Below are 26,222 nucleotides of genomic sequence, written 5' to 3' on the forward strand. Positions count from 1 at the left end.
AGAATGAATGATGCTGATATCCCAGATGAGAGCTGACAGTGCATAAAACAATTTGGACTGCACTGCAATTGTTCTGTTCCTCAGTTTCACATGCCTGTCCCAGTAATACAGTCATATTCTTCATTTCACCTTTTCTGTTGGACCCATTTTCTTTCTGCCTCTCCTTCTAACACCATTTTTTTTTTTATAGCCCTCATGACATAGGGCATTTTAATAAACTTTGTATGTCGGCCAAGGACAGTTATCCAGAATACTATTCATACCTTCCCTCAGCAACTCTGAGGCCAGAGGTTTATGGGTTAAGGCTAGAAACTTTACTCCCTGCTGCTGCTACAGGTACCAGGGGAGCTGTGGTGCTGGGCAGACCACTCACCCTGCTGCCCATGCCAAAAGGCAGCAGGACTCTCCTTGCAGTGACCTGTGCACTCACTCAGGGAATGAGGAGCAGGGAAGAAAAATCCAAATTAAGCTTTTTGGCTTCATGGGGTATGAAGCCCACACACAACTGAATGCTGTTTCCACAGGGCTACATGTAAGCTGCACAAAGGAGCATTCTCTGTCCTTTTTGTTGAAGCTGGATACTGCATACCAAGAGTGAGTATTTCATGACTCAGATACAAACTCAGGATACAAGATTGAGAAAATCATATAAAACAAGCAACCTAGAGCATTGCTAACAGGATACAGAAAATCCAGCTCTAAGTCCTTGCACCTAATCAAGACTTTTTATGTATGTGGCCTCAACTGACATTTTCCTGTGCCATTTAGGGAATATGGTATTTTCAGGAAGAACAAACATTCTCAGGAGCCACAGGGAGAAAAGATCCAGCTTGAGTCACTGGGCAAGTTTCCCAGATCCGCCATTGATATATCTGGACCTAGTTCTAGACATCACTGGATGAAAATTTCTAAAGTCAGTGGCAAAACTCCCACTGTATCCATTAGAGAAAATCATTACCTGAAGGAAGCAATACACTCAGATGAGTAAAAGTTTTTACTAACTCAGATGTAAGGAAGCAAAAAACTAGATAGTTCTCATCATGTAAATCTACAGAAGGTTTGATGCAATCTTGCACTCAGTATTTAAGCAATTGATATCAGCAGCCACATCTGTTCTGGCTTTGCATAATGGTTGGTGGCTGTGATCTTACACATGATAGGATCTATAAAAAAAAATGAATTATTGTTGATATTGGTTGAGAATTCATAGAACAAGCCAGAAAAATCCAATGAGTCACCTGTAAATAGGTTAAAATCATCCTCACTGTCTATGGGTACAGGAGTTTCTCTTCATTTGCTTGGTGAGATTAGACCAGGAGGGCTGTTAAATTGATAAAAAAAAAATCATTTGAACTGACTTCATGGTAGCAAGAAAACTGATAGAAATTGGAAAAGAAGCTATTTTCAGTACAAGAGTAGGTGAAACCATTTCTTGTAATCATTAATTTAGGAGCCCTGATAAGAGATTTATGGGCTCCTGAACCTTGAAATATAAGAAAATTGTTCCTAGAACATGTTCAGCCTGAAGTTTCCCATCATGTATTAAATCCAGTATCAGACATAACAGTTACCACTTGGAATTTGTCTCATGCTTACCAAGCAATCTTCCAGACGAGTATAAAATTGCCCCCATTGGATAGAACCTTTTTTTAATAAAAATGAAAAAGTACATGTTGAGATTAAATGTTACATCTGTGCGAACCTACACTTCTGGATTTTTTAATCTGTTTTTGCACCTGCATGTGTAAGATCAAAGGCATTTTGGAGGACCAATAACTTATTATTATGTGTTTAGACGTGCATGAATTTAATACAGCTTTTATGTGTGCATTTGGGTACGCCCCTACTCATGCATATGTCTGTATGTAATATAAAAAAGCCTACAGCAAAAGAATATTCAGGTTGTAATTTCAGGTATTCAGAAATCAGAAAATGCTAGAATGAGAGCTGCCAGTGCACCACCATTGGCTCCCTTATCCAGAAGTAAGAGTACGAACTCCATTCATGCATATGCCAGCTCTTGTCAGCTTCTCAGAAAACACACATGCACACACAAATAATACAATTGTATAATTATAATTCTAATTATTGTTATTATTATTGACCCATTTCATACTTTTATCTTCCATTCCACATTCATACTCTTATTTGAAAAGGTGTTCAAATTTTCTGTTTCAAACAGGGATAGCCATTTAGAATACAAAAATTAGGAGAGTACAATTATTCCTCCTTCAAGTTTCCTTCTCACTTTCTACCTATCCTTTGATTGTCTCCCCAGTTCATAGCTCAGAGGTGAAATTCCTCTTTTGCCATAGTGGTATATATTACAAAAATCATAGATCTGAAGCAGCCAGCCCAGGTGACTAGTTTTATAGCACTCTAATATAGGAAGTGCTCTGTCCTCCAGGCATCTTGTTTACCTTAATCTCTTTTTCCTTCTGGCACTAAGGGAATTGCAACATCATGCAGTTACTGCTAATACATGGGGGTGCTGTACATCCTCCTGACTTGAATATCATTTGTTTGGTTTATGATACCTAAGACCAACTGAACTTGAATTTACTTCGTTCTACACAAAATACAAACACGAAGTAACAAATAACCCCTTCTGCAAAGTGCTTAAACTAAAAATAGAGACAGGAAAAGGGAAGGTATGTACCACCTGGGAGTCAAATGCTTGAGCAACTACTTTATGTTGGGAGCTACCTAATCACACCAGGCAAACAAGAATGGATAAAACCCAATTTCTTCAGCTGTTGCTGTGCTTCTCTCTCTTCAGAGAAGCAGCTCAAATGTTACAGTGCTGTGTGCTACAGGAATCTCTAAGAAGACTTTCCAACAAACCGTCTCATGTCCTGATGCATTCAGTGTTGAGACTGTGATCCACAGTCTCCTGGGAATCTTCCATGCTGGAAAATCAGACCACCAGGGTTATTGGACAGTGGCATTGCCTCTCAGTGGTGAATCAAACTAAAGGCCACTTTGCTGAAAACCTGTCTAGCGATACATGTAGGAATTAATAAATGTGAACAAGATCATACTATAACATGGATTGGAAGAGGACTCAGGAAGTCTGTAGTCCAATCTTCTGCTCAAAGCAGGATCACCTGTGAGCTCAGACCAGGTTGCTCAAGGATTTGTCCAGTTGGTTCTTGACAAGGTCCAAGGCTGAGCTTGCACAACATTTTTAAGCAGCCTGTTCCAGGGCCTGATTGTCCTCGTGGGAAAAAAGAAGTACTTTATATCCAGTCAGAACCTCTCTTGTTTCAGTTTATGTTCCTTGTCATTCATTTTCCTGTGATGCACTGCTTTGAAGAGTCTAGCTCCATCTTTTTGATACCTTCCCCACAGGAACTGGTAGGATGGTGTGAGCTTCCCCCAAAGCCATCTCTCCTCCATACCGAAAGAGCCCCCTTCCTTCAGCTTCTCCTCACAGGGCAGGTGCTCCAGCCACTGACCGTCCTGGTGCCTTCTGCTGAACTCACGCTAGTTTATTAGGGGGGCCCAACACCGGATGCACTATCTAGATGTGGTCTAACAAGTGCTAAGTAAGCCTACATAGACTTTACTGAGAAATTCTATAATAAAGGTTGCAAATGTTTTCACATATGCTTACTGATTTACAAAAGAAACTGTAAGCTGCGTAGGTATAATGCCATTACCTGGAACCAAGTTTGCCCTGACCCGTGAGATTATATTCACATTGTGGCAATTAGTATCATAGACCCCAAAGCTTGTCTCTTCTGCAGCCAAATGCCTGATTTGTAAAGCTGTGGGAACCCTAACTTAAAACTAACTAGTGTGGGTTCTCAGAGAAATGTAGCCATTAGAGTATTACATTCAGCACAGGCTTGTCCCTGTGCTACTTACTGTCTTGGGTGAGCACCATAATCTGAGATAGATGTTGCTGCAAGTGCACCCAAGCCAGCTGAGATAAGAAATGTAGTGTTGATATATTCCATTTTCATGATGGGAAGCATTTGCAAATGAAGCAGTACTTTACCAGGACTATTAAAAGGCAAATAAAGTTGAAGAGAAGTACTATAACTTGTGCATTTTAATAATATTGTCCTGGGTGAAAGTCTCTGCATGGAGAAGAAATGGTTTGGATTGCTAATGTGATTCTGTGTTATAGAAGCCTCTAAAATAACCTTTACGTAAGTGATATTAGATTTTTGAGGGTGAAGGATAACATTGCAAAATGAGAGACCTAAAATTAGGTGTAACATTTAATGAATAATGGATTTCTGGAAATTATTAGAGTATCTGTGGAATGCAGAGCTTCTACTCCTTATATTTAGGCAGGACAAAAAACGAGGCTGTCTTAAATTCTTCAAACAACTTAACTTTTTGAATCACACTCCAGAAAGCAAACAAAAAGGGAGTAACCACCTCCTTTATTACCATTTCCATTGCAATATTATTTGCTCTGGATATCAGCAGTCTGTAAATAACACCCAAGAAAAAGACCAAACTTTTAATTAATAGGAGAAAAGTAATCTAGGTATGGCAATACCTGTCTAAGTATTGCTAGCTAACTTGAGATTTTCTGTCTCTCATCACTATAGCACGTCATCCCAGTTCTGATCTGGACTTCCCATTGTACTGTATATGTAGCCAGCATACTTGTTTGGTTAGATTTCAGTTGAGCAGCAACCAAATATTCACCTCAAAAAAAAAAAAAACCACCCCAAACTAGAAAAAGTATATCAAGTTCAGTGGTCACCCGAGTATATGAATGGCTAATTCATGGAAGAGTATTTTACACTAGTTTCAGAATATCCATTGTATGCTCCATTATTTTTTGGCAATCAGGCTGGAGATAAGTGTAACTAGCTGCCCTGGCACAATCCCTTTATCTAGGAAAAGTAGAGATGATAAGAAGGGCTTTAGACAGAATTGAACAAGCCCTCTTCTGGTTACCACTACCAGTGCTGGAGGTCATGGCCATTCTCTAGAAAAGTGCTGACATGTTTTCTGTTTTGTTTTCCACTTGGCTGGGAATTTCTTTTTCAAAATTCTCCAGATAGTACTCAGCCACATTAACTACACAGTAGAGCTTAATTTCACAATCCACAAGCATCAGGTGCACAGGGGAGGTTCTGAATGAGGGGAACCTCACAGGGAGCCACAAGAGCTGACAGGAGCCTGCAATTCACATGACAGCAGCTGATAGGACCTGGGCCAGGTGAGGAGAAATGGTAGTCAAGCCCCTTCCCCCATATAAAAGAAGCCCATGGGGAACTCAGAGGGGAAGCAGTCTAAGAGGTTTGTGGAGTGTGTGGAAGATAAGTTCCTGACACAGCTGGTGAGGGAGCCAGCCAGGGAAGGTGTCCTGCTGAACCTGTCATTTGTGAGCAGAGAAGGATTTGTGAGTGATGTGATGGCTGGAGGCTGTCTTGGGCACAGCGATCACAAAATTATAGAGTTTTTGATTCTTAGAGGTGTAAGGAGGGGGCTCAGCAGAACTGCTGCCTTGGAGTTCTGGAGGGCAGACTTTGGCCTGTCCAGGACACTGGACAGTCTGGGTGGCAGTCCTGGAGGGCAAAGGTGTCCAGGAAGGCTGGACATGCTTCAAGAAGGAAATCATCAAGGTGCAGAAGCAAGACATCCCCATGTGCCAAAAGATAAGCTGCTCAGGAGGAAGACTGGTCTGGCTGAGTAGAGAGATTTGTCTGGAACTCAGGAGAAAAAGGAGAGTTTATGACTTTTGGAGGAAGGGGCAACTCAGGAGTACTATAAGGATGTTGTAAGGTTATGCAGGAAGAAAATTAGAAGGGCCAAAGCCCAGCTAGAACTTAATTTGGCTGCTGCCACAAAAGACAATAAAAACTGTTTCTGTAAATACATTAGCAACAAAAGGAGGGCTATGGAGAACTTCCATCCTTTATTGGATGTGGGAGGGAAACAGTGACAAAGGATGAGGAAGAGGCTGAGGTTAATGCGTTCTCTGCCTCAGTCTTTTATAGCAAGACTGGTTCTCAGGGTACCTAGCACCCTGAGCTGGAAGACAGGGACTGAGAGCAGAATGAAGCCCCCATAATCCAAGGTCAGTGACCTGCTACAGCACTAAGTCACGCAAGTCTACAGGTCCAGATGGGATTCACACAAGAGTACTGAGGGAGCTGGCAGAAGTGCTCACTGAGCCACTTTCCATCATTTATCAGCAGTCCTGGCTAACTGGGGAGGCCCCAGTTGACTAGAGGTTACCAAATGTATAGTATAATCCTCAATGTCTTTGAAATCTGTGACTGTAGTAGTTACTTTCATCTTAAAACATGAGTTATATATCACATATGGCTTCTTTGAAGAAAGAAGGGTGGAATAAAAGCAGCAGTTTTTGGTTGGTACTGTATTAGAAGAATCAAGTGACTTTGCAAATCCTTGTTCCTTCTGTGATGTTAGCACCAGAGCATGTGCTTTGTCTCTGCTGTTCCAGCCACGAATTATGCCAAGAACAACAGAAAATTGTGTCATTTTCAAATCTGTTATTGTTAAATAATTGATCGTTTTGCTGCCACCATGAGGACACCTTTAGAAACAATGCTTACATGGCAGAGAGTCTTGGGCTGTGGGAGAACTGTGAAGCATGTTAATTAAAATTACTAATTTAAAAAATATATTTTGGCAGTTGAAGATAAATAAATGCATGAGAGATTTGTTTCCTGAGTTCCTATGGTCTGAAATTACAGATGACAGTCCTTCCTTAGAGGGTGAGAGAATTCATTCAGATTAAATTATCCTTTCATTTCCTTTTCTAAAACATCAGAAAACCTCCCTAACTGACATTTTTGCCTTTGTGTCAGGGATAGCATTAAGAATAATTTTCTATGATTGTCTCTTCAACAGGCAGAGAACTCATTTTAATCGATACATTGTAAGCTGTTATTACAGCTATTTTCTATCTTAATTCAGCCTGCCCTTCATAATTATGTGGGTTTTTTCCTGTTTTTTAAAAGCTCTGGATGGTGGCAGATTTCCACCACCTAGTGGAAAAAGTCTGTACTGTCTCCTGAAAAGCTTTGCTCAGATTTCTCTCTAGTTCCTGTTTTAAACCTTCCCATCACAATCTCCCTTTTACCAGCACTTATACTAGCAAAGCAGTTTTCTTTTTGCCATGCACTGGTGAATGTGCCCAGGTGCATACAGCTCTCCTTGAAGGTGTCGGACATTACATATTCCACAGACCATATGTCTCAATGTGTAGGAATTGTATGTCTGTGTTTTCAATTTAGCAATTTGTAATGTGGGGGAAAGTAGAAAGCTTAAAAATGGAGCAAGATCTGCCAATGAATGTCACTGCTTCCCTGTAGCCCATCTGCTTTGCAGGAAGCCCTGATCCCCACGTGCACATTCCAGTGCACACTATGCCAAACCCCACCATATTCTTTGGCCTTCGAATAGAAACTACTTTTCAGATACAGCTTTGAATGTGAATTGCCAGACATAAAAGCAACAGGGTTAAGAAGTTCTCTTCCTTTCACATTACCCAAGACAGAATAAAACTCTGAGAAAATCCTGTGTCTGTTGAACCTAATAGGATTTTTCCTATTGTTTTCCCTGGGATAAAAAAAGAGATGCCATTATCTGGTTCTTCTCACTAGATGACTCACAGTATTTAGCTTACCCTTATCATGTCTCTTTGAATTAGGAAAATGCTACTACCTCCACTTCACACCAGGGAGATTAAGGTGTAGATTTACAAAAGGCTGTCATCATGATAGTTAGTCACCTTTAGGAGTTATTAGGATTTGAGTGCCACAGAGATCCTGAGAGATACTGCTCCTGTCTGGTTATCTTCCTAATCATTTGGACTGAGTTCCAGGATACAGCCTTTTTTTCCAAGCACCTTATTTCCAGTTCACTGCCACTTCATTCCTCTGTGCTCAAAATTGAGATCTTCAAAACTCCAGCTAATTTGCCATGTAACATTGGAAGCATGCAAACACATCTTTGCAGCAGATCTCCCTGAGCATCTAAATACCCTCTCCTGGCAATGCTGATCAGTTAGCATCTAGTTCACAGATAAGGTCTGCCAGGATTCAGAACTGAGCTGTTTACACATCTCTCTCTCTCCTACAGCACCCAATCTGCTCAGTTTTTTAGAGCACATCTGATGAATCATGGTCTACACAGGATACAAAAAAGCAATGACAGTCTTACTATCCCCTCTCCTGCTTTGTCCAGTAGCTCAATGAAAGGCTGCTGCTCAGCTGCCATGTGTCAAGCTTAAGGAGATTTCAGATACTGCTTCCTATTTCCCAGGTGAGGGCTATATACCTCTCAGATTATTGGGCATTTAGATGTAGTTCTCACTGACAGTTGTTAAAACTATAACATTTACATGGAAAACATACAGTTGAGAAAGGAATGGTTTCAAGTAAACATATCAGTCAGGACTTCCAGATGAAGTTTATGTTTCTGCTGGAGGAACAAGAAAATACAATGCAAGAAGTAGCTGGCAAGAAATTAACAGCAGGTGAGAAGTATAGTCTGTGGTATTTATAAAAAAATCCCCCAAAGAGGCAACTTAATTAGAAATGAGAAACCCCGCTGCTTTTTTAGATACTTAACAAAGAGCTAGAACTAAGCTATACAACACAAATTGTTGGAAACTGTCATAAAGACTTTTTACTTGTCAAGGACACCTGGAGCTGGCAAGGAGAGCCTGGATGGGAAGTTTACCAAATAGTTTATCGCATGCCAAATAATGGTATTAGTGAGGCACTGGAATGGGTTGCCCAAGGAAGCTGTAGCTGCCCCATTCCTGGCAGTGTTCAAGGCCAGGTTGGACGGGGCTTTGAGCAACCTGGCCTAGTGTGAGGTGTACCTGCCCATGGCAGGGGGGTTGGAACTAGATGATCTTAAGGTCCCTTCCAACCCAAACCATTCTATGATTCCATGACTCTGTCCTAAGATGCACAGAACCATGATGATATCTGTTATAAAGAAGATGCTTCACTTTCTGCCAAGATGGATAACTAAACTGACTACAAATACTGGTCAAAATTCCTTATATACCAGAATAACAACTTTAAGGAGACAAGCAAGATTTGTCTTGAAATGTCTTAAGCTGCAACAGATTACAATCACTCAGAACAAAGAAATCAGTCAGGTGGCAGCTATCCTGCAAGGACTGAGCCCAAACCAGAAGTCCTCCAGAAAGGAATGTGAACAGAGGAGGCTGCAGTCTCACAGTGATGAGAGGTCTGACCCATTTTGAACAGACCCAGCTCACTCTGAAGTATTTAACTGCTCCTTTCAAGAGCAGAAAGGCTGTCTGCTGGCTACTTTGGGGTGGCAGGTATTGCATAATAACATTGGGACAGCTAACATAGCTACTCCAGTAGGATCATAGAAATTCAAACTACAAATCCCAGATTCTTACAGAACAAAAAAGGATGGTCTATAAAGCATAATGGAGAATGTTTATTGAAAGAAATGCCTTCATCCTTACTAGCCCTGCAGAGTATTGGAAAGTGTTCAAGTGGCATAAAAAATTCTCCATCTCAAAATGAGTGGATAGATCATGGATACAAAATTTCCCCTTGCATTATAATAATTTTCAAGAGGGCCTACATCTCCCCCAAATCAATGCATATGCCTAACCCTTGTCAAAGTAATGACTCAAGTGTATGTCTCCATGTCAGTGATTGTCTAATAGGCTTAGCAGTATGTCCTCCATCAGCATGTGAATGGCCATTCCAGTCACAAATTTTTTTGACTGGCAAAATGTCATTTTTTCACAAATCTGAAGGAAGGAAAACAGTGATGCTGAACAGACTAGTGAGATCCAAGTCAACCACTTCTCAGAAAAGACCACCACAGCTCCCAGGCCTGGCAAATGCCACGTGCTGAGCACAGGGCTCCCTCGCTCCTGCCTCACCTGCCCCAAGCAGGGCTGTATTTCACATGTCCACAGGGGCCACCACAGACCCTTTCCTGGGAACGCACACAGCAGGCTCTGCTGGCCTGAAAATGCCCATGCCCCAGCTCTGCCCCATACATAGCCAAAGCAGATATTTGAGAGGTCCATATTTTGTGACTTGTCAGACACCCCCCTCCTCCAGTTCAGGCCTTGCCTGCCTTCTGCTCCTTCCTCCCTCCTTCCCTTCCTTCCTTTCTTCCTCCCTCCCTCCCTTCCTCCCCAGGCTGGGAGAGCAGTGCAGACTTCACCTTGGCAGTTGCTCTTGCCTGTTCTTTTGAAAGGCTGCCACGTTTGCAGTGAAGGGAATGCTGGAACACTCAGGGACATTTCAAAAGGCACTCGTTTAATTCCTTTTTACACTCGATTTGGTCACAAGCACCCGGGTGAACTGGTGTAGTACACAGCAGAGTAGCTTCTCAGGTCTACAAGGGCATGTAGTGACACGACAAGGGGGAATGGCTTTAAGCTGAGAGTAGATTTAGATTAGATATTTGGGAAAATTCTTTACTATGCGGGTGGTGAGACACTGGCACAAGTTGCCCAGAGAAGCTGTGGCTGCCCCATCCCTGGCAGTGTTCAAGGCCAGGTTGGACACAGGGGCTTGGAGCAACCTGGTCTAGTGGAAGGTGCCCCTGCCCATGGCAGGGGGTCAGAACCAGGCAAACTTTCAAGTCTGAACTTCCAACCCAAACCATTCTATGATGCTATGATTCTATGATGATAATGGAATCAGCAGTGACTGGATTGTAAACACTAAAAGGAACATTTACAATAGTGCATTCATATTTATTAAGTTAATGGTTTTGATCAACTGTGCTTTTTCCAAACCTCCATGCTGCTTCCCCAAATGCAAGCCTAGTATGACTTGACAATTTCCACCAAATTAATGCTGCCCCTCGGGGGAGGAGGAAAGAGAGCCATTGATGAAAATGAGGCTTTTCCGACAGCGGGCTCTGCACAGCACTGCCCGTTGGCCGAAGTACATGGAGGCGTCCCATTTCTCTTCACACCCGACACATGGGCGCCTGTGTGCGGGCGCATCCCTGCAGCCCGCCGTGCCTCTCGCCGTGCCCTCAGCCTGCACTCGGATTATTGGGCTGCCCGTCCTCCGCGCCCGTCCCCGGCCTTTCGACCCGCACCACACCTACCAAGGTGCCGAGGCCACTGCCCGCAGGATTCCGCCCCAGCGCCATTCGCGCTCTCTGTGCTCCTCAGCCCTGAGGCGCGCCCGCCCGCCGCCGCCCTGCCGGTCCCGGCCGCCAGGGGTCTCCCTCGGCCGCCGCGTAGCGGTCGGGCACCCGGCGCCCGCCCCGTGGGAGAGCGGATCGCCAGCCCTGGGCGGTGGGGCTGCGGTCGCGCAGCGCATGGGAACAGGGCTACCGTTTGCAGTGGCAGCCGCTTTCTGGCTCTCTTCGGCTTGCTTCTCCCCGCCAGCAGGCTTCCCCTCCCTGCAGAGGCCACGGAGTCTTGATAAATGGAAGATCTTTCTAGAAGTAACAACAACAACAACGGCTCTCGGGGCCTGCTCGGGCACTGCAAACATAGAAATAGGTGACGTTTTTGACAGGCCTGCCAGGAGAGGTGTGAGCTGACCAGTGACTGCTGCTTCCCTGTGCCCTGCTGCTTGAATAAAGACCCGAAAGCATCTGCTCTGCCTGGAGGTGGTTTCCAGGGGGAGACACGAAAACGTGAAGAGTGTTAAGAGCTTTCCAACTCGGGGCTGTTTCCTCTTTTACCACTTCATCTGTTACCACTGTTCCTCTGGAGGAGGCCTCAGTGAGTCAGTCAGTGTTTATTTATAGGTGCTGAATCAGTTCACTAGGTTTCATTCACTCCCCATGTACTTCAGTGAGCTGACTCACTTGCTGTCAGTAGCTGGGGATCCTCCTGCTGCCGAGTTCTGTGTGCAGCTCAAGGTAGTTTGCATCAGCCCCCAAACACTAGGACCAGTGAGCACTCTTTTAAAGTCATTCAGTTACCATCTCTGTGTCAAGCAAGAAGTGCAACCTCAGAGCTGCTTCAGATCAAAGCAGCAGCTCAGGCACACCAGCCTGAACAAAACCTTACAGGTGAGCATCTGCAAGAAAACTTTCCTTGTGTCTCACAGTAAGTTGGTTGACATTGGGATTTTGTTTTAAAAACAATACACTTAAAAACTCTGTTAAAAAGAATATCATTAAATTCAGTGTTTGTTATAATTAGTTTACAGGTAGCAAACTTTTCCTGCATTATGCAGTTATTTAAGTTTGCTCCAGGATGCAAAGTCAGTCAGTCACTGCTGATGCACAAAAAGAAGTAGAATTCATGTCACACCTTCTGTTAAAAAATCAATAAAAATATTGTTATCACCTACATATCTACCCATATGATTTTAAGTACTCAGGGAGAAGTCTTTCTGAAGAAAATGCTTCAGCGTTTCTTTCAGGAAAATACTAAAGCATTATTGGAAGTTAACGAATTAGTCATGAGCTTTTGCTGAAGAGCAAAGGGAGTCTGTGTGTCTCAAAATTTTGTGTCACCTTGTAGGCAAGCACTGTTTTACAAAGTCGCTTACGTGGTGAAGAAAATATTCGAAATTAAATGAGCAGTGCAGAACTTGAGAAGCAAATCCACAATTATGAATAGATTTTTAAATTGGCAGGCAATCGATTTTTAAATTGTCATTTCACTCTTGTGTGTAATGCGTTTTGCCTCACAGTGATAAATTAGCAGCAGTACTGTGCTGTTCCTACTGGAAGGTTCTCATTACCATTCAGGGGTTTTGCTGGCTCATCAGTGAATCGTGGGCAGCATTCCGATTGCTGAAATGTGGCCCAGGAACCAGAGAAAGGAGAGGAGACTGAGTCTATAAAAGCCTTTTCCTGAATTCTAAGATTGATTGGGGTCTCGAATAAGACTAACGTATTTGGCCGTAGTGTTACTATTTTTATGTATCCCAGAGGAAGTGACAGTACATTCATCCCCTCTGTCCCCCTCTTTAATATCCTTCTTAATCTGGTGGGAAACTAAGAACAGTAACATGTAATGGACTGAATGTGCTTTTTTTCTTAATTGAAGAGAACAGTTCCCTTAATCTCAGCAGCACTGGGATGCAATCTAAAGTTTTAATCCAACTTTCATTATTTGCCAACATCTTCCAAGATAAATTACGCCAACAACCTATAAGAAGATCAAGTTAAGCATCTTCTCAGACAGATGACTTTCAGTTACTAGTCAAAACAAATCCAATTTTTAGTTGCTGTTTGCCTTTTATATGTATATGTATGTGTGTGTTGCTTAATCTCAGTTCCAGTTGTAACTGGTTGCAAATTTGCCAGAATAAACATTTTCAAAACACTAAAGCTTTCAATGGAGCACATTGCTTTGGTGCCGTTTTCATTGGGGTAGGTTTTGAGTCTCAAAGCAGAAACTTCAGTCAGACAGGGTGAAATGAGTAAGAAAACTTGGAATTTTGAAACTGAAAATGCATATTTGCAAGCAATTTCATGTGTAATTTTACAATAGTATGCTTTGGTAGAATGAAAATAAATATTTGATCTTCAAAGACTTCAGAACCCAATGAAAGGGATTTTGTTCTGCAGATAATTCTAGTTCTGACAATACTGCTGTTTTGTTGAACATTGTTTCACTCTGCTCATTTTGCAAATAACCTAGACACTGCATTTAGTGTTCCTGAACAGTTTGGATTGTGTGCAGCACTCAGCACATCACCTTTGAGAGCATGTGGTCTAACAAAATTTGTGACAATCCTTTTGTCACTCCTGGAATTTTCTCTTCTCTTTTTCCAGATTCAGAGTACACACATCGTTATTGGTTTTTACCTGTGTTCAGCTTTGTATTGTTGTCAATGAGCGAAGCGTGTGAACTGAGCTCGTACTAGAGTTTAAGAATAAGCGTTATTAAAATTCCGAGTATCTCAGAGGGTAAAAAAGCTTTCTTAAGAGTAAAATTGCTGGCAGAGTTAGTGTAATATGTAATAACAACAAGAACGAAAAAGTAAGGTAACAAACTATTTTTCATATTCACAAGCAATAGGTCAGGTAATAATGGGCTTACATTTCAGCAGGGAAAATTTTAGTTTGACTTCAGGGGAAAAAAAAAACAACCATATGGTTAGTTAAGCAGTGGAAGATGAGATATGTGGAAGCTCCATCACTTAAATGTTTTACAGTGTGAATGGACAAGCATCTGTCAGGAATGGTTTAAGTAAATTTGATGCTGCTGTCAGGCAAAGGAATGGATTTGATTGCTTCTCAAAAATGCGCCTTTACTGTCTGTGCATCATTTTCTACTAAAGATGCCTACCGCCTGGATTTACCTAACCTCCTACTGGTTCACAGACAGGTCCCTCTAAAGAATGTTTTGTCCTCAGTTCTTACGTGCTGCTTGTAGATATTGAGCTCTGTTTCCTTCTAGAGGAGCACAAGGCCGAGTACAAATTGATGTTCTCATGGTAACATGACCCCAAAGAAGACAAGCAAATGCCTACACTGGCTGACCCTCTACTCTTTATTACTATATAGTCTCACCAGGTGTAGTTTTCACATGGTCAGATACAGTTCAATGGTTTTGGGTTAACACGAATATGGCCTATTGTGGATATCTGGAGCAAAGGAGTGTATTTCTCAGCAAACTAGCCAGGGAAAGAAAGTATTTTGTCTACTGATACGACCTAACCACCTGAAGATTCAGACAGCACTTCAGGGGCTGGCACCATGATGCCTGTGATGGAAGCTGAAGATAATTTACTGGTTAAATCTTCCAAGTGTTTCTCCCTGCTTACCAGCATCTTTCTAGTATTGTCCAGATTTATTCACCAGAAAATTGTCTGAAGCCAGTAATGATAGCAGCTGCAGCTCTTGAGAGAGATGGGTGTCAGTGGCATGTTGTTATCTGAACCCCTTTGCATGATTTTAATTTACAGTGGACTCAGCAAAATACTGAAAAGCAAGTTACTTTAGATAGATACATCTGTAGCCTACAAATCAGAGAAAAAGCAGCAGCACCACTGAGAACAGCTGTGGCTACTGTAAGATGAAATTGTGACAGTCAGATCACCTTCCTCCTGTTCTTTGTCTTAGTAGCAGACTTTGCAAAGGCTCCTGAGATGTGCAGCCTGTGTCGACAAGAGACATTGTAATATCCATATACAGCACAGTGGTTACACCACATGCAGCTGGAGCTTGTGGTTTACTAGTCATTTAGCTGTTAATTATGGAGCTCTGGAATGAGCTGAAATTCACTTCAGGGTCAAGTTTGTAGATTTTAAGAGTCAAGCTTTGTTTGGGACTGTTTAACTGTCAATAGATTAGACAGAAACATCCCCCTGCAGGAGCTGCTACTTGCTTCTTTTTAGGGGGGTACTCCAGAAAGTGTTGGTGAAGTGGTTGTGGCACTTTGCTGCCAAGGCAGCCCTCTAAACCCTTGCTCTGGTCTCATACGGAAGCGGTTCTAACTGTAGATGGATATTGGTAACTTTAGCTGAGAAGCCATAAGCAGCCATATGCAGTGCTGCCCCGTGTCTCCCTTGTACACAAGTGGCTCCAACAACAGATGTGTTTCAGCAGTGCTAGTAGAATGAGCCGGAGGAGTTCCTTGGATCTTTGCACTTCTTCAGTCAATGATCTTAATTGCTAATCACTGCAACTGAAGAAGCAATTAAATACAGAAAGAATGACTCGGGGCCTCGGTCCTCTGTGATACTGAGCATATCTGCATATCGTTATGCCCAAGCTGGTCCTAAGTCTGTGGCACTTAAGGGCACTCAGCACCTTGCAGGATCAAACCATGGAGTGACATCACCCTATCCCACCCCCGAGACTTCTAATCAATAATAAAGACAGAAAAAGTGGATTTATTATGAGTACTGATTGAATAACTAGATTAAAAGTAATTGAGAACAAAATCAGAGAGACGAAGAAGCTTTAATTTCTTTGGGGACTGTTGCTGTAGCACAGATTTTATTTACAGCCTTCTGCCAGAAAAAAAAATCTATTGACTGTTGGTGTCAGTTTCTAGTGGACTCAGACTGCTCTAATAGCTGCAGTTACAACAAGGGATGTGACAAATCCACGTATTTGAGATGCACTGAGTACAAAATGCTAGAGTTGTTTCTCCCTGGCTAACAAGTAGAGATGTGTATTGGTGCAAGACAGGAGCTTGAAAGCACTTACAGTACCTACAAGATGACTGGGAGGGATGGGAACTCAATACTGCCACTAAAAAGCAGCTGACAGCTCAAAGAAGAACAGAGAAGCAACGCTGCGAGTGTCATGGTTTTAGTCTTAGGATACCTTTTCTTTCATTGTTTAGCAGCATATACAGAAAGATGTTTGGGTTGGGCTTTTAGGATTTCTTTCCTTACAACTTATTCTACAGTTACTTTTATCATTCTCTGTTAGCTATTTTGAAGTCATCTTTGTAACAACTACTTGTGATGTCCAAAGAAGATAATTACAACTGCAGCTGGGCATTAATAGCAGGAGTAATGAAGTCTTGAGACTGACCTCACGGTTTTCATGTGAATGACTTGACAGTAATGTGTCAGGAAAAGAAAAATCAAGAAATATAAAGAAGGTGACCTAAAACATAGGTGTGAAGCAAAGCACTCCTAATAGCAGGAATAGAATGGTTGGGCAAATCCGAACAGAGTGATACCAAGAAAGATTCCTGGGCGTAGTTCTTCACTCTGTTGTAGACAACATAGTAGCCATCACAGGAAGGACTAGCAGTCATTCTGGAAAAGGAGACTGCAATACAAGTTGTTGACTTTGGTGACATTTGTATAAAATTGTCCAGAAAAGATAAGGAAGCATTGGGTGACAAACAGACCTCAGAGTAAAAGAGACGATGTTGGACATACTCCATAGTGTCAGCTGCCATTGCACTGTTGAGATGGGAGTAACCAATTTATTGATAATGGAGGTGGCTTCTTAATGTATGTACCAGTAGAAGGTTCTTAATGCTAAAATGACAAAGCTACCCACCAGTGCATTAAGTGATCACACTTCTGGGTGTTGGTCTCCACAACTGTGTAAAGCCAGAGTGAGAAAGCATTTTACTCCTGCTTTTACCCTCTGAGGTACTGCTCCATTTTAAAAACATGAAGGTTCAGACCAGATTTCATCTGGCCATTCTCTGATAGTGGCCAACAGCAACTAGAGGGAAGAGTACAAGAACATGTAGCATTTTCCCCACATCACTTTATAAAAATACTTGGCCTTCACCCAGAAACTGCCAGCAAATACTTATTACAGAGTACTAGCATTGCTACAAGATGGGTCTTCCCAGACTGAGTCCTCTAAACCTGTTTCACATATGAGACAATATAATACACATGTTCAGCCAAGACAAATTTGGGCTGAATATGACATGTTATGAAAGGCTTTGATTTTATTCAAGTTTGTTTTCTCACAAAAGGAGTAGTAAGTCAATCTGTTTACATGAACAGAAAGGAAAATCACCAAACTCCATGGCAGAACTGGATTTATTTATAAGTTAAGGAATCTGAAGTTATCCTGAAATACAAATAATATAGAAGCAAACACAAAATTTGTTCCAAAAAAATGGGAGAATGACTAAGTGAATAAAGTCATGCTGGAATCATGTGAACAGAAATTATTATTTTCTGTGATCACTCACATTTAAAGTAAAACTAAGCCCTTAGCCCTGTCATTTACAATGCACAGAGAATCTGGAACTCTTGCCCAAAATTATTGACAATCCATTGTTTATTTTAAATCATATGGGCTTAGTTGTCAACTCTATATTCATATGAAACAGGATAAAATACTGTTTTCTACTATCTTTCATACATCTGGCCTTTCTAATGCTCCTGTGACCATATCAGAATGTTTAAGTAACCCGTGTGCCATATGTGAAAATGTCTTGAGTACATGAATATCCTCGAATTTCATTCCAAAGATCTATTCTTCAGGGACTTTCAGCTCAGCATGGGTAAAGAGGTAATCACGAAGATCAGGAGACTCTGTGAAGAAGTATCTCCCACTTTTCTGAATTCCTGATTGATGTAGGTGTTTTAATATCATGTTGTTAATTTTCTTAAGCTCTTCTATGTTCTTCTTTTCAGCTATTAGTCTGCTTGATATTTGGTCCATCTTGTTTCTAGTTTGAACTTGAAAAGGAAAACATACACATATTGGCAACATTTAAGTCAAGAGCATTATTACCCTCTCTTGCATTCCCATGGGAATCTGTAGGGAATTATAATGAATAAAAATATTAAACTGGAAAGCAACTGCAGGACCTAATGATAAGTTATGGTGGAGTTACCTGCTCACTACATTCTTTAAATGCTTATTTTCTGGTTTATTTAGTTTAGTGCAGGGTAATAAAATCAAATATGGCCCAGAAAAATTTTGCAGTCTTCAGGAGTGTATCCATTTTATTGCCGTTCACAGGAAAATGTCTTATTTAGGGGCTCCAGGGTGTTATTTGTGGGCAGCATGCACTTGTATTTTTCTAAAAGTAGAATTACTAAAACACACAGCAGACTACAGCCACATCACTGGATTTCCTAAAGCATTTAGATTAATGAAAAATTCTTGCAAATACTGACATTTGGAGGCCAGTTTCTTCTGGAACACCAATATGAATAACTGCCATGTACACTTCTGGAGCTATTTTTATATTTTTATATTTCTATATTTCATAGAATCATAGAATAGTAAGGGTTGGAAAGGACCTTAAGATCATCTAGTTCCAACCCCCCTGCCATGGGCAGGGACACCTCACACTAAACCATGTCGCCCAAGGCTCCGTCCAGCCTGGCCTTGAACACTACCAGGGATGGAGCATTCACAACTTCCTTGGGCAACCCATTCCAGTGTCTCACCACCCTCACAGTGAAGAACTTCTTCCTTATATCTAATCTAAACTTCCCCTGTTTAAGTTTGAACCCATTACCCCTTGTCGTATCACTACAGTCCCTAAGGAAGAGTCCCTCTCCAGCATCCTTGTAGACCCCCTTCAGATACTGGAAGGCTGCTATGAGGTCTCCACGCAGCCTTCTCTTCTCCAGGCTGAACAGCCCCAACTTTCTCAGCCTGTCTTCATATGGGAGGTGCTCCAGCCCTCTTATCATCCTCGTGGCCCTCCTCTGGACTCGCCCCAACAGCTCCATGTCCTTTTTATGTTGAGGACACCAGAACTGTACACAGTACTCCAAGTGAGGTCTCACGAGAGCAGAGGAGAGGGGCAGGATCACCTCCTTCGACCTGCTGGTCACGCTTCTTCTGATGCAGCCCAGGATATGGTTGGCTTTCTGGGCTGCAAGCTCACACTGCCAGCTCATGTTAAGCTTCTCCTCAACCAACATCCCCAAGTCTTTCTCTGCAGGGCTGCTGTGAATCTCTTCTCCGCCCAACCTGTAGCAGTGCCTGGGATTGCCCTGACCCAGGTGTAGGACCTTGCACTTGGCTTGGTTAAACTTCATAAGGTTGGCATCAGCCCACCTCTCAAGTGTGTCAAGGTCCCTCTGGATCTTGGATATTTATATTTTTTATTTTTATTTTCTGGAGCCTTCTGAAGTTAACAAAATTTACGCATGTTTTGAAGCTTAAACTAATAGTGCCAATGCTAAACAAATCTGTCTATGGATTTTAACATAATCTGAAACACTACTGGAAATCAGTTTCAAAAACCACAGGCCTACACCAACCTGAGCCCAACTAAACTCCTTTAACCCCTGTAATTAGTCTTTTCACTATTACTTTGCCAGTTTTCCACTAGAGGGGCACATTACTCATTTTTCTATACCAGGGGTCTACTTTTAGCAGTTCCCCATTAAATAAATTTAGAATTCAAGTATGAGGTATTTTAATTAGGGTTTTACAGTTATGCCACTTAAAATCTCCTTTGTGCACTTTACTTGTCTGATATTCTGTTCTTTGAGCATTCGTGTGCAAGTCAAGGGTTAGGATTTCCTACTGAAAAAGGAAAATGAGGATTTTTGCTATGCCCCAGTGAATCCCCTACTATAGGATAAAAGAAATCTTGATTTCACATGGATTCCAATTAATTGAAAATCAACTTGTAAGTTAAAATAATGTATCTCATACTCTGTTCATTACCATTAGCCCAGAAAACCCCAAGATGGCAAGGGCTCCATAAAGCAAAGTCACCTGTAGCCACGTGTTTAGTTAAGCCAGCCCAACCAGCACAGCTGAAGCAGAACTGTAGTTTCATCTACAGACTTAATACATCTTATCAAATTTTCTGGTTCTTACGTTTGAGATTTTTGTAGCTCCAAACCAATTTCCAGTCAGTATTTAGCTGGCAACCTTCAGGTCCTTATGCAGGTAGACTGGGTGTAATTCCAGTTGCAGTGGAATGACACCAATACTGAGTTTTATTTGGAAAGGAATGGGAGGCATGTTGTCAGAGTATCTCACTGATGTACAGTCATCTTTAAAATTCAGTTTCCAGTCAGCATTTTTAGCAACACCCTATAGCGCTGCTGAGCTGAATGCTTCACAGCTGTTGAAGCTCACAAAACCTTTGCACTAAGAAGAAAATTCTGCATTCTAGCTCACAGATTAGAGACCTGTGGTTTTGCACCCCAGACCAAGACCCCCTGCCCATATCCAGCCAAAGCCTTTGACCATGCAGATACAGCAGTAGCATGTTATATGGTAGCATGACACATTTCAGCAAAGTTCTTCTCATTTACCCTATTTTTTTAAGAACCACTCTTTGGTTTACTTACTTATTATGAATATTACGAATGAAACAAGTGCCAAACTAACGATCAAAGTAAGAATGAAGGTGACGAAGAACAAACGCTGGTTTCTTATGTTGCTCCCTGCCATGTTTTCTTCAGTAGCACCAATGTCCTCTTCCTCATCTATTATGAGATGACAAATTATTTGGTGGTAAAGTTTGTTAGGGTTGGTTAGGATAAACATGACAAAATGCTTCTAGCTTCATGAAAAAATGCAGAATATATCATAATTCAAATATATTTAGCTATTACTGAGTGAAAATACTTTTGTTGCCATGAGAAATCAAACATAAAAGCCATGTAAAACCAGTAGAAGTGTGAGAGCCCATACCTGAAACTGTAAGTAAAGAAATTACTTACAAATTAAAATACTTAAAAGTCTCATGGGATATTTCAGATAACTGGTTTGACTCCTTAGGAGATGCGTCTTAAAAGAATGAACAGATTTTCTCTGTTGTTTCTATTGCCATGTGTGAATTTGTTGCTTGTGAAGAGTTACAATGCTATTTATGTAGTAGGTGAATATAGAGCATTACTAGAGACATTATCCTGCAAGGGATCACCTCATGGATCCCAGTTGAAATGGAAGATAAGTTCAGGCTTGACAGTGAATCCCTAGCCAAATGCAAGGATTTTCAAGAACCTGATAACTTAAATACTCAGCAGGAGCCGCTAAACCATTAATCTGATCTAAATTACACCATTTTCAATCTTCTTACGTTTTTCAGTACAGAGCTTGACATATATATTAGCCTATTGGGCTGCTGACAGCAGTGATACACAATAAGATCAGCCTTTTCAAATGTCATACATAACTCTTTTTGATGGCCTGTTGTATGTACAGAAAACCACAGAGCATTGCCTGTTATACGTACCTAGCACATGTTGGGCTCCATCTGGACAAACATTTAGTTTGTTTAGGTTGTTTAAGGAATCAACTACATAAAGTTTCCCTTCTTCCTGAGTATCGGACAGGTTAACTTCCAAGGAAGGCCTCTCCATTGTGTCTAAAAGAACTAATAATTAAAAAAGTAAATTAAAACATGGATATGGGAAATAACTGGTAACAGTTGGTGTCCTGTTCTAAGGAAATGCTGAGCAGTCTTAACCTTTAAAATAAAGGGATTTGAAGGACCAGCACACTTACTGGGTCTCAAAGGCAAGGGTAACTCAGTACATAGCACTTGTTTATTCTTGGAGATCTTTGAAGAGTGTAAGATTTCATTTGGTTTTGGGTTTTGGTTTTTTTTGTTGTTTTGGGTTTTTTGCCTTTTATTTTTATTTTTATTGAGAGTATGAAGAAGCCATGAGATTGAAAAGATAGAATATTGGCTATGCCTGAGCCGCTGAGGTCATCCCCTTCCCTGGGTCCCAATACAACTGAAGCAATGTCTTTGGAGATGAGTATCCATGTGCATACCTCACAGATTTTAGCAATGATCTCCCATAGAATCTTTGTGTAACTCCTGTAATCAGAATCATACCCCTTTTTGTTCATCTTTTCTAAGTTAAAATGTATTGACTGATGTCCTTAAGAAACTGGATATAACTTACATTTCCTTTCTGTATTTTTTTCTCTTTTTTAATATGCCATTCTAGTCAATCACTTCTGATGATGATGAACTATACTTAGATCCCATTGCAAGATCAAATAAAAGATCAGAATTACATTCTCAACCGCTGAGTATTTATAAAATAACATGCAGATGTTGAGTTGGTATTTGGTGGATGTCAAAGAAGAGAATAGGTAAAGATGGAGATATAGAATTTATGGTTAGAACTTTGTGGGAAGTAGTAAAAATATCCTTTCTCCATGGATCGAATCCTAAACATTACTAGGAAAGAAACAGGGATGAAAAAATAACTGTACTTCATCTCAGAGTAGCTATTAGTTCAAAACAGTTCTGCAGGCTGAATAAGTAAACACAAGTCTTTGTTCTAGCTGTTCAAAACAGGGACTTGAACTTCATTATCTCACATGCCAGGTAAACATCCTACCAGCTGACCTGTCTGGTTGCTAATGTCATTCTTGTCTCTAATTTTGACTAGTTATTCTACCTTTTCTGGAACTGATATGATCACTCCTGCAAAAGGTCTCTATTTCCGCATTGTGTTTGTGCACATGTATATACTTACGCATACATATATTTATGTATGTATGTGAAGGAGAGAAACAGAAAAATCTATTTGACAGGTTTCGGCATTCATTTGACTTTAGTTATTTAGTTGTATAACCCTTTTGATCTGGTGTGTAAGATGCAGGGTGATAACCTGACCACAGTGAAAGCCAAACCTTCACTGACACTGGCAGGAAAGATGTCACTAGGTCCTCTGCTTAGAATGTCACTGTGAAGTTATTATTTGTGAAAAATGGAGCAAAAAGTGGTCTTCAAATGTGGTTCTACTCCACATAGATGCTAGTTTTGGACAAATTAAAGCCTAATGGGAAAGACTTTTTTTCAGACTAACACTCCTTGCTTTAAAAAAAGTACTGGGTGATGCCTAATCAGCACTTCTCAGCAGAGTCTGGGTGCATGAACTCATTGAATGATTGCTTATATAAATACAGTTATAAAGGAAGATTATATATAGAAAAAAAGCAATACCTAAGCAGGCTGCTCTATGAATTGCATGTTATTCCTTAACAGTCTTTTGGTTTTCTTTATGCTGAAATCAGGACACCCTGACTCCAAAAATGTCTTCTAGTAAGAAGCTACAGTGCTAGCCAGAAGGAGATGCAGATGCTGTAACTAGGTGTCTTAGATGACACTGGCCACTGAAAACTTTATGTGTAATTATTGAAGGAAAATACACACCTCCAGGTAATATTCCTCTTAGAATAAGACATGTCTTTTTGACCTTACAGTCACAGCCTGAAGGTGCCTTTCCCTGGCTGGTGAATGTAAGGGGGGAACTCACAGAGATTAGTTTAGACTTGGAGTCGAAGACCTCTTACCTATTTAGTATTTTATCAAAGCTCTCAAGGTCAATTTTACCTGCTAAACCTAACTTAGCACTTCATGGGGTGCGAATCTCTTGTTGATGGAGGTTGTTAAGCCCCTAAGAGTGACTTCTGAATCCCAGCTGTGCTGAACTGCCCTCTTGACATGCCTCTGAGCCCTCTCTCCCTCTCCAAGCAACAGAGAACACAATGTGACCAGCTTCCTAACATAGTGCTTAAATTAAAAACCTGAAGTTTGAGGAATAGCCCCGAGTGTTTAGAGAAAAGATCCAGTCCTTCCCTCATCAAACCAAATGCAGAAGATGATTGTTGCAATTCCCCCAGATTGGAGCACACAGCCAAGTAACATTCACTGAGCCTAAGTCTGAAGACTTAGTGCTTAAATCGTGCCTGACAATGGGTCTTACTCGCCTGTTCGCCTGATAGTGGAGATTGACAGGCCTACATGTACACTTTCACATTTCTGTTTAATAGAGTGTAAGGAAAGATTACAGCTGAATCTTTTTGTCTGTTCAGAGTTGTTGCTGCAAAATACAAAGATAAGGTAGAAAGCTGGCACAGTAGTGGTCACCCTTACCGAGAGTATAGTTTTTAGGTGTCTAGCAATAATTTCAGGACTGTACGGCTGTATGGGTACAGATGGCTGTATCCACTGCCCTTCCCCTAGGTTGCCACATGGTGCCAGGCAGCACGGTCTGTGAGCCACATCCCCACCGGCGCTGGCTCTGCTGTCTCCCCACAAGCACATCCGTGGCCAGCTGCCATCATTAGAGAGCCCTGTGTTTCAACAATGGTGTGCTAGGAGTTACTACCTCGTGGCACAGAGGCTTTTGGTTATTTTTAGCTTCCAAAGAGCAGTTGTTTCTCTTGAGCATTTTGATTAGTACCTCCCTGAAACTTCAGGGAAGACTCTTCTTAACAGCTTGAGTGGTAATAAACGTGAGTACCTTGGATTCATTAATATTACGAATTATGTTTCTGCATTCATTATTATTTTAAAACTGATTTCCTCACTGTGCATGTAATCACAGTGAAGATAACCATTATTAATTCAACAAAGTCTAGATTACATTTGTTTGATTCTATTGACATGCCAAACAAAGGAGGATAGAGACATCAGTGCCACTGACCAAAAGTATTATTTTCCCAACAAACTAATCTACACACTGGGGTTTTTTGAGTCACTCTATCTCGTACTTTAACCTTGCTTAAAGACTTTTTTCCCCATGTGACTTCTAAATTTCTTCTTAAGCTGTTCTGGTAAAATTAGAATAAGAACACACTGAAATTCTTCACAGAAAAAAATAAAATCTAAAAGGAATTAAAAAGCAGGAGAGTGAAACATTACTTACAACATAACTACGTTCAAGTAATGTGCCAGTATGGAAGAGATCAGCCAGTGAAAATCACCACTTGTTCTGCTGTTTTTTCGCTACTTTTAGAGCCTGTCAACCCCGGCAGGACCCATGGAGGCAGCTATGAAACAGCCTGTCCCTTTCAGTCTATATTTAGAGTTCATCTTGGCTAAGTATGCTGACTTCACAGTATCGATCTGTTTATAAAGGAATCAGCACATACACAGTTCTTTTTTATTGTATTGGAATCATCATGATAATATCCCATCATGGAAAATGAGAAGGCTTGTTACTGATGATCAATATTTCACTAACCTTTTGGTTTATGGTGCCTTTCCAAACTCATTTGCTACGCAGAAGAGTCATAGCTACCACACTGTAGCTATGATTAACCAGTTTGCTATGCAGAAGAGTCATATCTACAGTATTGCAGACGTGAGTACATTAAAGGCATAGGCTAAAAAAACCCAGGGTATTTTCCTCCTTCTCCCCCACACCTTAACAGTTCAAATGAGAGAGTATTATGGGATGGACTAATTTGTATGACATTGCTAGTTGTTTAAAAATCAGATTCTGATGAGCTGTGTTGTGAGCACTGGTAACTGCTCCTTCGCAGACAGTTCTTGTGATCACGTTTTCTTCCAGCACACTGCAATGACAGCCAGCTGACACTCATGAAGGCACCACAGCTTGAAACAACAATCCCTGTCTGAAGTCATCCTATACATATAAAATTTTGAATCCTTTAAGCCGACAAAGTATTTTTCTTTCAGGAAACAAGAGGATACATCTTCTGACTCACAGTTCCCACCCCAAGCTGACAAGCTCTGCTGCTACCCAGTCCAAGTAACTGGGCCAGTAATGCAGATGTAATGGGCTTCCTCCCTTTCTGCACGGGTCTGCTAGCAAGGATGTGCAAGCCAGAGAAAAACTCTCACCTCCATCTCCAAAAGATTCCTGACACCATCCTGAATGGTAAGGCAAGGACCCAGGTCTCTGCAGTCCAAAGCTGGACAAGGTCTACAAACCCATCAGAACATACATGGCAGCAAAGAGGCCCGTCCCCCCTCAGCCAGCCTTGGAAGCCATCCTGGTCTCTGCAGTTGGCAGAGGCAGAGTAATGGGGGAAAGGGCAACCACGTGCTGGGCCGCCTGCCAGGCTTTCCTGTGGAAAGCACTGGAAAACACTGCCAGGACAGGAAGCTATCAAAAGTGCTGCTTTACATGAGCGAAGGG

General features: G+C 41.4%; 1 protein-coding gene and 1 long non-coding RNA gene across 4 annotated transcripts; both read right to left on the minus strand.

The window, feature by feature from the left end:
• Window positions 1–776: 776 nt before the first annotated feature.
• On the minus strand, window positions 777–14,933 carry LOC115604968. The gene is made up of 2 exons (XR_003990456.1): window positions 14,712–14,933; window positions 777–1,321 (listed from the first exon to the last, which is right to left on the minus strand). It is a non-coding gene; the product is annotated as an uncharacterized LOC115604968 (long non-coding RNA).
• Window positions 14,934–17,396: 2,463 nt separating this feature from the next.
• LSMEM1 (leucine rich single-pass membrane protein 1) lies at window positions 17,397–25,941 on the minus strand. 3 transcript variants are annotated; one of them, XM_030478660.1, is made up of 4 exons: window positions 25,925–25,941; window positions 21,545–21,685; window positions 20,655–20,792; window positions 17,397–18,062 (listed from the first exon to the last, which is right to left on the minus strand). In XM_030478660.1, the coding sequence occupies exons 2-4, from the start codon at window positions 21,669–21,671 to the stop codon at window positions 17,854–17,856; spliced, it is 474 nt and encodes a 157-aa protein (XP_030334520.1). In that variant the 5' UTR covers window positions 21,672–21,685; window positions 25,925–25,941; the 3' UTR covers window positions 17,397–17,853. The 3 variants fall into 3 exon arrangements, with proteins under 3 accessions (XP_030334520.1, XP_030334518.1, XP_030334519.1); XM_030478658.1 differs by lacking the exon at window positions 25,925–25,941 and adding an exon at window positions 25,302–25,618; XM_030478659.1 differs by lacking the exon at window positions 25,925–25,941 and adding an exon at window positions 24,984–25,042.
• Between the last annotated feature and the right edge of the window lie 281 nt (window positions 25,942–26,222).

The sequence above is a fragment of the Strigops habroptila genome, chromosome 3 (assembly GCF_004027225.2).
Source record: "Strigops habroptila isolate Jane chromosome 3, bStrHab1.2.pri, whole genome shotgun sequence".
Classification (NCBI taxonomy): domain Eukaryota; kingdom Metazoa; phylum Chordata; class Aves; order Psittaciformes; family Psittacidae; genus Strigops; species Strigops habroptila.

Bases quoted from the DNA above. Each gene is read 5' to 3' on its own strand.
- LSMEM1 (XM_030478658.1), bottom strand. From the start codon at position 25,332: ATGAGTTTGGAAAGGCACCATAAACCAAAAG. The intron at 21,686-25,301 runs GTTAGTGAAATA...TTTAATTATTAG, and splicing joins AAGGCACCATAAACCAAAAG to TTCTTTTAGACACAATGGAG. The intron at 18,063-20,654 runs GTAAGTAAACCA...TTCCTTTTCAAG, and splicing joins ATTCGTAATATTCATAATAA to TTCAAACTAGAAACAAGATG.